Source organism: Mustela putorius, unplaced genomic scaffold (assembly GCF_011764305.1).
Source record: "Mustela putorius furo isolate JIRA1106 unplaced genomic scaffold, ASM1176430v1.1 tig00000129_pilon_pilon_pilon, whole genome shotgun sequence".
Taxonomy (NCBI): domain Eukaryota; kingdom Metazoa; phylum Chordata; class Mammalia; order Carnivora; family Mustelidae; genus Mustela; species Mustela putorius.
This window is the reverse complement of record NW_025421290.1, coordinates 40,372,355-40,384,385: the sequence shown is the minus strand read 5'-3', so window position 1 is coordinate 40,384,385 and position 12,031 is coordinate 40,372,355. Positions and strand designations below refer to the sequence as shown.

The 12,031-nt window shown below is 49.8% G+C and overlaps 1 protein-coding gene across 5 annotated transcripts in view; it reads right to left on the bottom strand.

Moving 5' to 3' along the window:
• Positions 1–12,031, bottom strand: part of DPF3 (double PHD fingers 3) — a 288,449-nt gene that overhangs the window by 87,939 nt on the left and 188,479 nt on the right. For all 5 annotated transcript variants that reach the window (XM_045072827.1, XM_013057477.2, XM_013057478.2 and 2 more), the window contains exon 6: positions 4,769–4,847. In XM_045072827.1, the coding sequence (XP_044928762.1) occupies positions 4,769–4,847 (79 nt within the window). The remainder of the gene's footprint in view (positions 1–4,768; positions 4,848–12,031) is intronic.

Here is a 12,031-nt window from a genome sequence, read left to right as displayed (position 1 = left end):
ATCCTTCAATATGCAACAGCATGAATGGATCTCGAGGACGTTGTGCTGGGTGAAAGAAGCCAGTCCCAGCAAAGCCAATACTGCGTGACTCCACTTACACAAGTAGCCAACCTCATAGCATCCGAGGGGGCAGTGGTGGTAGCTGGAGGCTGGTGGAGAAGGGGGTTAGGAAATCACTAAGCAATGGGCGGAAGGTTTCAGTCGAGGAAGATGAATAAGCCATACACATCTTCTGCCCAGCACCGTGCCTGTATTCAGCAATATCTATCATACACTAAAAATGTATTAAGAAGGTAGGTGTTAAGTATTCTTTCTACAGTAAAATAAACTTAAAGTTAATTTTTTTTTTAAATTTTTAAAGAAAAAACTGGGAATGGGCAGCTGGATGGCTCCGCCAGTTAAGTATCTGCCTTTGGCTCAGGTCATGATCCTGGGGACCCGGGATGGAGCCCTGCTCCGCGGAGAGCTTGCTTCACCCTCTCCCTCTGCCCCTCCCCGCTGCTTGCACTCTCTCACTCTCTCAATCAAATTTTTAAAATCTTTTTAAAAAAAGAAAAAAAGGAAGAGAAAAGAAAAAAACTGGGAAAGAAAAAAAAAAAAAACCTCCATGACTCACGTTCATTGTGCCCAGGGAAAGGGGTAAATGGGAGCTTTGCTCCACTCTACATGGCTGCTGCTTAGAGACACAGTGTTCTCCCTTTCTGCCCTCTGAAAATCACCCCCCCACCACCACCATCCTCTCTCCTATGATGCTACTTGAACAAAGACAATGTCAAAGTAGGTCTCATCCAGAGTCAGTCCCAGTGATGCTGGGAGCCGCTGGAGAGAGAAGAGATAAACATTTAGAATGATTTTTAAAACATCCCAGTAGCCCAACCCAAGGATTGCTTTCGTATGTCTGTCTCCAGTTATCATCCCACCTCTAAAAGGGGGCTAATGATACTGTTAGGATTTAAAGCTATTAAGTAAATTAAGGCCAAGTGCTGGATTGCTGAGCTTTATATGGGACTGCTGAGTTTAGATCAATGCTGGGAAAAAAACGGGAAAGGAAAATTTCTAAAGAGACCAACTAAAACAGTGCGGCAAGCCTATGGCCATTGGCTTGGAGAATTCCTGAAGACTCTAGAACTTCCGGATGCCAAAAGCAGGGAACAATAAAAAGGCTAGAAGCCTTCGAATTTGAATGAAGTAGACCAGTCACTCTGAAAATTCAGAAGGAATTCCCCTGAGGAGCTCGCAAAAAATATAGGTTCCTGAGCCTGCTCCCCATGGTTCTGATGCAGAAAGTCCAGTATGAGGCTCAGGAATCACATTTTAATAAGCATCTTGGTTCCCTCCGTGCAGATGGCCCAGGTCCACATTTCGACAAACACCGACAACCTTCCCCACAAAGTCATAATCAGTTGCTCTGTGGATAAGAAACACTTTTCTTTGACAAGAGATTGAAACAGAAGAACCAGAATTTTACTCCTAAAGCTTGGTAAACATTAAGGATAATTACAGGGATTGGTTACTTGCTGGAAAATGAAGCATTCACGTACACACACACCACACAGACTGGGTAAAAAAATAAATTATGTTCAGATGATTTAGTACTTCTCTGAGATGGAATAAATTCGATGGCTGAGTGAAAGGCAACAGGCAAACTATCTATCACCTGAAGTTAGCAGCTAAGATAATATTTCAACCACCCATCCTGAGAGGGATGCTTGGACCAAGAACATTATAGGACAACTACATTTAGGAATACAACCAAGAAGGGTTAAACATAATCACACCTGAAAGATAGCTATTACCACTCCACATATAAACCCAGGAGGAGGTGGCGGGGTATAAGGTGGCCTAATATTTTCATAAATAACTCTGGAGATGGAGTGGGGATTATGCAAATCAAACTATAGACAACACAACAATGGCAGGGATTGCAAATCTGCAGAGGATGAAATTCAACTACGGGGCAATGTCTTTAAATTTGCCTTTATTGAATCTTGTATATTGAAGTCACATATTATTGTATTTCTTTATTGAGACTCAATAGGGCTAAATGCAGAGTGATTTATGGAAGAAAGAATAATCAAATGCATGAAGTAGAAAGGGGCACGCACCTGGCGAGGCATGGGGTCAGGACAGGCCCGGCATGGAAGGTCGCGGGCATAGCGCACAGGGCAATGGGGGGGCAAGTACTTCAGTTCTCTACACATACCGGCTGTTATTAAGAGCCGATGTGTAAAATACACAGGGAAGTGTGTCTGCTACTCTCAGGCTACTTGGCCTTGGTGTTACTTCCAGTGGGAGTGCCGAGCTTAAATGTAAACCAGGAAGGGAATTTAGAGCAGGCCATCACAGAGGTTATGGGATGTGGCCCTAGATAATAAACCAAGAATGCAAGGGGACGTGAAAAGCACCCCCAGAATAGACAAAATACTCAATGGGCCTATTTCGGGGACAAAGATGCGTAAAAGATAAGGGGGCAAAAGACAAAATCTGCTAAAATGGAAAATTTAGCTCCTATTAAGGGAAAACAATCATTCAGAGCACAGTTGGAATCACGAAAGAAAGGGTTGTTTATGGTAACACCATCCCTGGGGACACTCAAGGAGGTGACCGGACACCTCTCTACTTAGGATCCATTAGAGATTATTAAAAGCCTTCCTTGCTCCGTTCGGGGGTGGAGGGTGGGCCTCATGACCTCTCCAAAGGTCATCCCTATCCCAAAGGATCATGTGTCTGAAGGGCACCAGATAAAAATAAAGTCTATTAATCACCAAGCTGCCACACAATTCCCTACGAGAGCCAGGAGAGAGAAGGGCAATCTACGGTAGACCGTGGCCCCCGAGGGAGGAGAAGGGAAGCCGGGGCTGCATGGGCAGAGCCAAGGAATCAGCCACTGAGACTTCCAGAAAGCCAACATCAGGCCTTTGGATAGTCCTCCGGAGCATCACGGGCTAAACAGAAGGAGGAAGAGACTGCGGGGAAGGGGACAGAAAAAGAGCGAATGGCCCTGGGAGCTCCTAATCACAGTGACAAGGGTTGGGGGAAGGACAGGACATAAGCACTCGGTGCAGAAAGAGGGGGGCCAGGCAAGAGAGGGACACCCACAGAGGGTGCTCCATGGAGGTGACAGGCGAGGAAGCGGACGGTAGAAAAAGGAGTGAAGAGAGGAAGGGAGAGGTGGGTGAGGAAGGGCGTGCCAGGGGTGTTTGGGAAGTTATGGGATTATGGGCAGCAAGTCTCATGAAAACTGAAGAGATGGAGCAAAAAAGTAATCCCACTAGCTATGGGAGCAGAAAATCAGATCACAAAAATGAAGCTATTTAAGAGAGAAATTGAATGGCAGTGCCCCAGTCCCAAAGCAGCTGTTGGCATTCTTGGGGGCTGGGCGGCTCCAGCCAGACACAGCTGGAAAGTCCGCTCTGCGGGGGTCAGAAGGACCCTTCTCAGCCCGCAACCAGTCCCCAGAGGGCTCACGTGCTAGGGCTTCGGTGCAGCCGAACAAAACAGAGGCCCTTCCGGGAGGCAAGACCCAGGCCAAAGCAGGGACCTCTTGACTTCGCCCAGAGTCACCAGCCCCCGTGCCCTGCCTCCTCTTGGCTCTGGAACAAAACCGCTGTGGGACGGAGATGTTACCTGCAAGAGTTGTCTCGTGAGTGCCATCGGTACGGTGTATTAAGCAGCCAAATGGGGGTCATGGAGTTTGAGTTCTTCTAGCAAAATGTTCTCCAACCAGCTGTCACCCCACCAGGCACAGAACAACTTTTTGAAATCAAAAGAGGCCAGTGAAGAGGGAGGAAAGGAGCACCAGCCCCGATGTGCTCCCTGAGCCCCGTCTCCCCCATTCGCCCGCTGCTTCCACAGCGAATGCGGACACCGCCAGATGCCGGCGGAAGGAACCACCGAGCCACAGCCCTGCCCGAGCCACCTCGCTGCCCTTCCCCCGTGGCCCAGCTCTGCGCCCTTGGAGCAGAAAAGACATGAAGGGAAGATGGTCAGGGAGTGTGGTTTCTAGGGCAGTCCCTGCTGTGAAACGAGCAGATGGCGCCCCAAGCAGTGAGAGATATCTAGGGCAAGGATTTTAAACCCACCACCCAACGCTGCTCCGGTAGGTGAGAGAGACAACAGTGTTCCAGCCGAGAGCAATCCCTCGGAGCTGAAGGGTCAATCCCTGCTCCCTGCCCCAGCCCCGTCTGCACCCCCTAAACCAGGACCAGCCAGTCCTTGCCCAAGCGGTGCCTCTGAAGCAAGCAAGAAAGGCCGGAGATGGACCTCCAGGAGGCCATTTATTAAGCTAAGTCGTCGTCCGAGGAAGATTCGTAACTTGCCCTACCTGGGACAGGAGAGAGAGAAGGAAATGAAAGAGAAACATGAAAAGCCAAAGGAGCCAAGCACCTTTGTCGGAGGAGTTTGAGTTATGCTTTTGTTTGTAACTCTCTGAAACAGAGAAAGAAACAGAGGATGAATCTGAGAGAGAGAGAGAGAGAGAGAGAGAGAGAGCTCGCCAGAAGAAAGCCAACGTGGAAGAGCTGCCAGAGACAGGAGGCCGGCACCCCTGGCTGGCTTCTCCCTCACGCACAGACACCTGAGTGGGCGAAGCCTTGACCAGAGGCAACAAGAAATGGTGCCTTGGCAGCAGGCATGCGAGCTGGGGGGCAGGCCCAAGAGGGGGAGCCAGCGAGGCTGAGGCTGGGGGTGCGACAGCCAGGGAAGCACAGGGAAAGGGGTGCGGGGTCGGGGGGGGCAGGGTCAGGAAGGCAGCCCTGGCCGTACTTACTGTCACAGACGTAAGGTTTGTCATGGTCTTCCTGAGAGGCGGCATCGTGCCTCCTCCGGCCACCTGCCGAGCCACGGGCCTGGGGAGACAAGGAACCGGGACGCCCGTTATGGAGATGCTCGCTACAGCTCCTGAGCTCTTCCTCTGTGAGGCCCCGAGCGCTTCACCCACATCTCTTCCTCTGGTCTTCCTCACAGCCTTTGAACCAATACCAACCCCATTTTACAGCCTGGAAACGGAGGCCCAGAGAGGTCAGGGAACTTGCTCCGGAGCACTCAGCTACTCACCCACGTCATCTCATGAAATGCTCACAACTCCAAGAGAGGTACTACTTTTCTCCCCATTTTACAGATCGGGAGACTGAGGCAACCCCAGGGTAAGTAGCTCGCCCAGGGTCCCTCCGCTATGAAGTGCGGAGCCAGGACGTAAACTCACAACAGTCTGACTGCAAAAGCCTTCATCTTCCCCATCCTTGTTCTCTATGGTTGCCACAGGGACCTCCTCCTCCTGCTGCCTATCCTTCTAGCATCATCGGCCCCACATGGAGATGCCCACCCTGCTCCCTTCAGCCGACCGGATGATGGAGGCCTGGAGCAGGGAGTGTGACTGCAGTCATCACCCCGGGCTCTCGCCCCAGGCTCACACAGTCCTCTTCAAGTCTCTCAGGGGCCAGCCAGGCCTGGAATCCAGTCCGGGCATGGCGGTGAGCTCTCCTCAGCCCTCTCCCCTGCTCCTCCTGGGGGTGATCGTCACCCTGCCGGCATCTCCAGAAAGAGCCGGCCCAGCCTGGGGCGGGGGGGTGGGAAGCATTCCACTTCCAGGGGTGGAGGAGAGCAGCCAGAGAGGGTGCTGGCAGCGCGGCAGCCCCGGGACAGCGGCTGCAAGAACGTGGCAAGGTTTATTTTTAAACCTTTGTAAGTCCCACACGGTCACGTGGGTAGCACCCCGGCCGCCTCCAGGTCATTCTCTGGTAATGAGTAGCAGTAAACTCCCAGCCAGGGAAAGGGCCTGCTGAGGGCTTTGGGGACAGAGAAGGGGCCGCAGCAGATGAGAAATAAAACATGGCAGCCACCTGGGGTGCAGGGGAAACGGGGCAGTCCCTGGGGCTGGGCCTGGACAAGCGGCCCTGGGGACTTCAGGGCCAAAAGGACTGTGATGCTCACACACACACACACACACACACACACACTCTCTCACTCACTTGCGGGGGATTTCACAGCGGAAAGGCCTGTACCCCAGGCCTGCGATGTTCACACGCTCTCACAAAACACGCACTCTTCACAGTCAACACCACCTGCCAAGCTACCACCTCCGCCGCCTCCTCAGCGCATCTCTCTCCAAAACAAATTACGAAATTCCTCCTCCCTGCTTCCCTCCCTCCCACCGCTTTGCCTCGCTGCCTCCCCAGCCCCCACCCAAGCCAGCGGCCCCCAGTAGCCGCCCCCCCCCCCACAACCCCGGCCCTCATTACTCAGAGTTGACCGGCAGGGGGAGCTGTGAGGTGCTGCGGTCACCCGGGGGCACAGACAGGCCTCGGCGACAACGACCACGACGACAGGGAGGGAGGTCACACTCAGCTGCCCCCTCCCCACGCCCCCATGGTGAAGCCAGGGACAGCTTGACGTGCGCAGCCCGCAGCCCTGTCACAGCCGCCTGCAGCAGGTGAAAGCAAGTCAAGCAGAATGACGAGCCAACAGCCGACGCGGGGAAGGGGCTCTGAGACTAAAAATACCGCCTGGGCCAAGAGGAGGGGAAGCGCGCACTCGTGGGGGAGCCGCCAGCGGAAGGGGGAGGGCCCCCGCTGAGAGCCAGGGCTGGATCTCACCCCGCAGGACAGACCAGCACTGTGGCTTCCACACTCTCCCTGAGCCTTGGTTTCCTCAACTGCAAAATGGGTACACGCAAGGGAATCGCTCAAACTTGGAAACTCAGAATCCCGCTAGTTTGCTCAGATGTCACCTCCCCCGAGAAGCCCTCCCTGACCAACCTAGATCCATTCATAGCCTCTCCATCATTCTCTTTCCCCTGCCCAGCTATATGTTTGGTCCCGACACTTAGCGTGGTCTGACATTATATTATACATGTTTTTGCTGTACCTGTTGATCTCTCTCCCGAATAAGAGCTGGAAAACGTCTACTTGGGCCGCACTATATTCAGAACCTGATACGGGGCCTGCCACTTAAGACGCATTTAATAAGCCTGGGCTGAATCAGTTGGTCCATCAGTCAGTCTCCGAGTCGGCCATCTTTGGTTCTCCTTCATTCTTTATATCAAAATGCTGTTGTTTCTTCCTTCAAAGGCCATCTTAGACTTTGCATTTCCCTTCTGTTCCACATTTTAATCCAGGAGCCCATCCACTGACCCTGAGCTGCTCAAAGAACTCACCAGCTGGGGTTCTACCTCTGCACTGCCCTTCCCAGTCCACCCTGGGACTCCCAGATCAGTTCCGGTCACTCATTCATTCATTCATTGCCATCTAACACCCACTGACACACCCAACAGCAACCTAGTGCCAATCTTCTCAGGTTCCTCACGTGCTCATATATGATCCCTGCCACTGACCAGCCTCTCCTCTGCCGCCCACAGTGCTCCGCGGTTTTGCCCCACTAACATCCCACTCCTCCAAGAACTTGCCTCCCGCCAGACCAAGGAGTAAAAAGAACATCAGCTTTAAAGTCAGACAGGCATGGGTTTAATCACCAGGCATGTGTCTGTAAACAAGTTACTTCTCTAGGTTTTCATTTTCTCAGCTGTAAAATGGGCACAGCAACACCTTTAGTGCAGAGTTGCTGAGAGGGTTTGCGCTAAGAGTGTGTGAAACCGCAGGGGACAGAGCCACATCCACAGGAAGTGCTTGATAAATTATGTCCCCTTCTTGTCCAAGCTGATTTCTTCTCTCTCCTCTGAACTTTTATTGCATTTGGTTAGCGCACAGGCAGACGCCTGCTGTTTTCTAATTGTATCATGGCCATTCACATTTTCTCCTCAATTTAATCCCAAGGTCCTTAGGAGCAAAGACGGCATTTCACACTTTGGTACGAACACCCAACACTTAGATCGATGTTGGGCACAGAGCATCCCAAGCTCTCTTACATGTATCAGGTCAGTTCATTCCTACCGTACACCATGAGTTACAGAAAGTAATACTATTCCCATCGGCACATGATGAGACCAGCTCCTAAGGTTTGTGACTCATCCACAGTCACAGAATCAGTAGAAGGAGCACAGCCTAGGTTCTAGACTCTATTCTGTAAAACTTTGGGAAGCTGACTGTCCAAAAGAAACCAGTCCTCCCTCTCTGAGAATTGTCCATCCCACTCCACTCCTCCCCACCCCACCTCCCATTCAGACACTGGTAAACCTTGATTAAGACAGCCTTGATTGTACCACGTGGCCCGGCCCCACTGGCCTCAGTTGATTGGCTGGCTCAAAAGTGATCACATGACCTAAGCTGGGCCAATCAGATTCCACCTCCAAAGCACCTGGCGTTGGGGCAATGACTGCAGTGAACACAGGCACAGGAACTGGGAGCCCGTTAATGCGGGAGATACGGAGTTAAGGACACAGAGAAAGCAGGAAACACAGTCTTCTGACCAAAAAATAAAGAAGCAGCAGGGGCCACAAACGGCCTAGGTTCTTTCCCTGTCCTAAGTCCCTGCCGTTTTCTTGCCCTTCCTGAGAGTTGAAGCTTCAAAAATTGTACATATTTGGGGCAATAACCCAGTCGCTTTTCAAATACTCCCTGTTTTTGCTGAAGTGTGGAGTTTCTTGCAATTAAAAGACCCTTGACTCGGGCTCAGGGAGCTAGTTCCTCTACGGGAGCTGTTCTCAAGTAATGGCTCACATGGGGGTCTGCATCACAGCACTGAATATTCCGAGAATGTTCCTTGAAACTTTACACTCTCGTTCTCCCACAAGTGCACCGTGTGGCATTTTCCAGAGGCTCCCTGACATGATGATGTCCTCGCTCTGGGTGCTGGTGTATTCTGAAGATTAACATTTTTTCTGCTTGAATTTCTAATACAGTAAGTATCACTAGTTATAACCCACCAGAACAATAGCTTTCAGGGGGGCTCTCAGTAATTTTTAAGTAAAGAATTCCTGAGACAAAAAAAAAAAAAAAAAGAGAGAGAGAGAAAGAGAACCATAGCTCCCTATTCTTGCTATTTATTTATTTGTGGGGGTTTTTTTTTAAATATTTTATTTATTTATTTGAGAGAGAAAGCATGAATGAGGAGGAGAGGGAGAACAGATTCCCTGCCGAGCAGGGAGCTGGATGGAGGGCTCCATCCCAGGACCCCGGGATCATGACCTGAGCCAAAGGCAGACACTCAACAGACTGAGCCACCCAGGTGCCCCCCCATCCTTGCTATTTAAAATGTGGCCCTCAGACCAGCAGTACGGGCATCACCTGGGAGCTTGTTAACCAGACAAACTCTCAGTGCCCCCCACACCCCCAGACCCACTGCGTCTTAATTTGCACTTTAACAACATCACCACGAGCTTCTCATGCACATTAGTTTGAGAAGCATGGGACTGCACCACAGCACATCAATGAACAGTTCCTGATTGACTGATTGATTGATTGATAATGCTCACATGGATGGCTTCCAGGGATTTCATGAATTTTAAAGAGCTTGGATTCCTTGGGCTAAAGTTAGCAAAGGTGCAATTATTAATTGTTGGATCTGATCGTCAGAACTCCAAGTGTTGTTCCCTTTGCACCCTCTGAGCAATGTCTAGACTTTATTAAGCACTCAGAATTGTCTGGGTATTAGTACTCCCATTTTCCTGATGAAAAATTGAGGCCCAGAGTATTACTATAATTTAATCAAGATGATAAGGTTACATAATTCACCCAAAGTCTAGTAAATAGTGGAGCTGGGATTTGAACTCATGGTTCAAACAGGGCAGAGGCTGTTCTTGGAATCACTACCTCACCCCTAACTTCCTCAATGAGTGCACAAAGCACCTAGGGGTCTTGTCAAAGTGCAGGCTCTAATTTGGTCCATCTTGGGTGTGTCTGATAACCCCCAAGTGGTCCTGAGGTCGAAGTCCAGGGACCACACATTGAGGTTCCACCTATCAGTCCTGACAACAGAAACGCTCTCTGGGAACCTGCCGCTGCCTGAATATACCACTTAAAAGCATAGCTTAACTGAGGCTATGGGTGAAGCAGCCTCATACCTGTATTCCAGCCCAGGCAGCCCTGCTCACGCCCTTCTAGGTCATCCCATGGCTCCCACCATGGGTGACATGTCCACGGTGTCCCTACCCAACATCGAGCCATTTAGCTGGCTCTTGGCCAACATCAGATGGGCCCTGAGCTAGGCGAAGCCCATCCAGCTCCCTCACTGTCCTCAGGTCTTCTCTCCGCTCCCAGAAAGTTGAAACAGAACTCTTCTTTCTTTCCTAACACTCAGTCATTCATTCAACAGGCTGGTCTTTAGTCCCATGATGGGCACTGGGCCAGGCATGACTCCATGACAAAAGCACAGACCTGTGTTCAAATCCTAACTTCTTCTTTACTAGGTTAGATGACCTTGAGCAAGTTCCATAATCTGTCTGGGAGTAATAATCCCAGAATCTGGGAACGAAACAAGAAGTGCTGTCCAATAGAGACATAATGTAAACCACACACATCATTTTAAATTTTCTAGTAGCCATATTTTTTTTAAAAGAGTAAAAAGAGAAACAGGTACAATGGATGTTAATAATATCATCCATTCAACCCAATGTATTCAAACTATTATCATTTCAATATATAATCAATATAAGAAATATTAATGAGCTGCTTTGCATTCTTCTCATACTAAGTGTTTGAAATCTGGTGTGTATTTTACCTTTACAGCACATTGTAACTTGAACTGGCAATATTTTAAGTGCTCAGTTGCCACATGTCCCTATGAGGAACAGGGGAGAAATCGAGAGTGCGGGACAAAGTACATAGTCGTCACTCTCGATGTATATATAGCTCTTGTTGTAAAGAGCCCCAGCACATGGCCTGGTGGCCAGGAAGCACACTGCGCGAGTACTACTGCTGTGTTCTTACAGGTGAGACACCCAGTTCACATCCATGCTCTGCCGAGATCAATCATCTAGATCTAGGATGGGAGTGGAGAAGATGTGAAGAGGACCACTGTCCACAATCTACCCTAGTAACTGTGGTTTGGGGTGAGGGACGGGATGGAAGCAGGCCTGGTGGCACACAGCTCTTGCAGTTCACACAAGGTCCAGAGATTCTAAAACCTCCTCTAATGATGGAATTAGATATTCACTACTTTGCAATGCAACGCAATGAAGTCATGAGTCTAGGCATTATCATTGGTTGCTGAAACAGCTAGATGAGAACTTGATGGGGAACCTTCTAGGGCGAGATCTGGCTGACAACACCTGAATCTACTGATCCATTCCCCACCCCCACCCCAGCCCTGAGAGCAGAACAGCTGGACAATGCATACCTCATGATGTGATACATGATACAGTAAGAGGCACAGGAAGGGTCCCTGCCCCCCCCAAAAGAATTTACACCCATATTCAAACAGTCTGAGCCTAATCAAGTTTCCAGAAAGTGAAGAGGATACATTAAATTCCACCCATCCACCAAATCTAGAATGTGGGGAATTCTGCAAGAAAAACCACCCAACTTCTTCAACAAATAAATAGCATGGAGAAAAAAATGTGTGTGTGCATGGGGGCGGGGTAGAGCAAGGAAGAGGTATGTCTCAAATAAAAACGCTTAAGTTTCAAATAAGCCAACTGTAAAAAGGCATTTTTGAGAAAATCCAGGGAAATCATCAGGGACTAGAGCATAGATATTAGAAGTGTTGTTGTTTCTATTGGATATAATAGCACTATTTGTTAGAGAAATACATTAAGGTATGTGCAGGTTAAATGATAAAATGTCTAGGACTTCCTTTCAGATATTCTCCCAAAAATCGAATACATACCAATAAAAAGTGGGAGTAAAGAACAAATAAAACAAGACCATGGCTGAAGCTGCTTGGCCACTAGAGAAGGCATCCAACATCAGAGGGCTGCCCTGCCCGGCCTGAGAAATGCCAGCCCCTGCCAATAAGCCAGAGCAGCCAAGCTCAATGTGGGCAGCCCTGGACCGCTGCTTATACCAGCCACCTGAGAATCTGCTTATAATACAGCTTTCTGAACCCTAACCTCAACCTCCTAAATCAGTACTTCTGGGAGTGGGTCCTGGGAATCAGCATTTTGATAGGCTCTCCTGGTGACTCTGATGGATACTGAAGC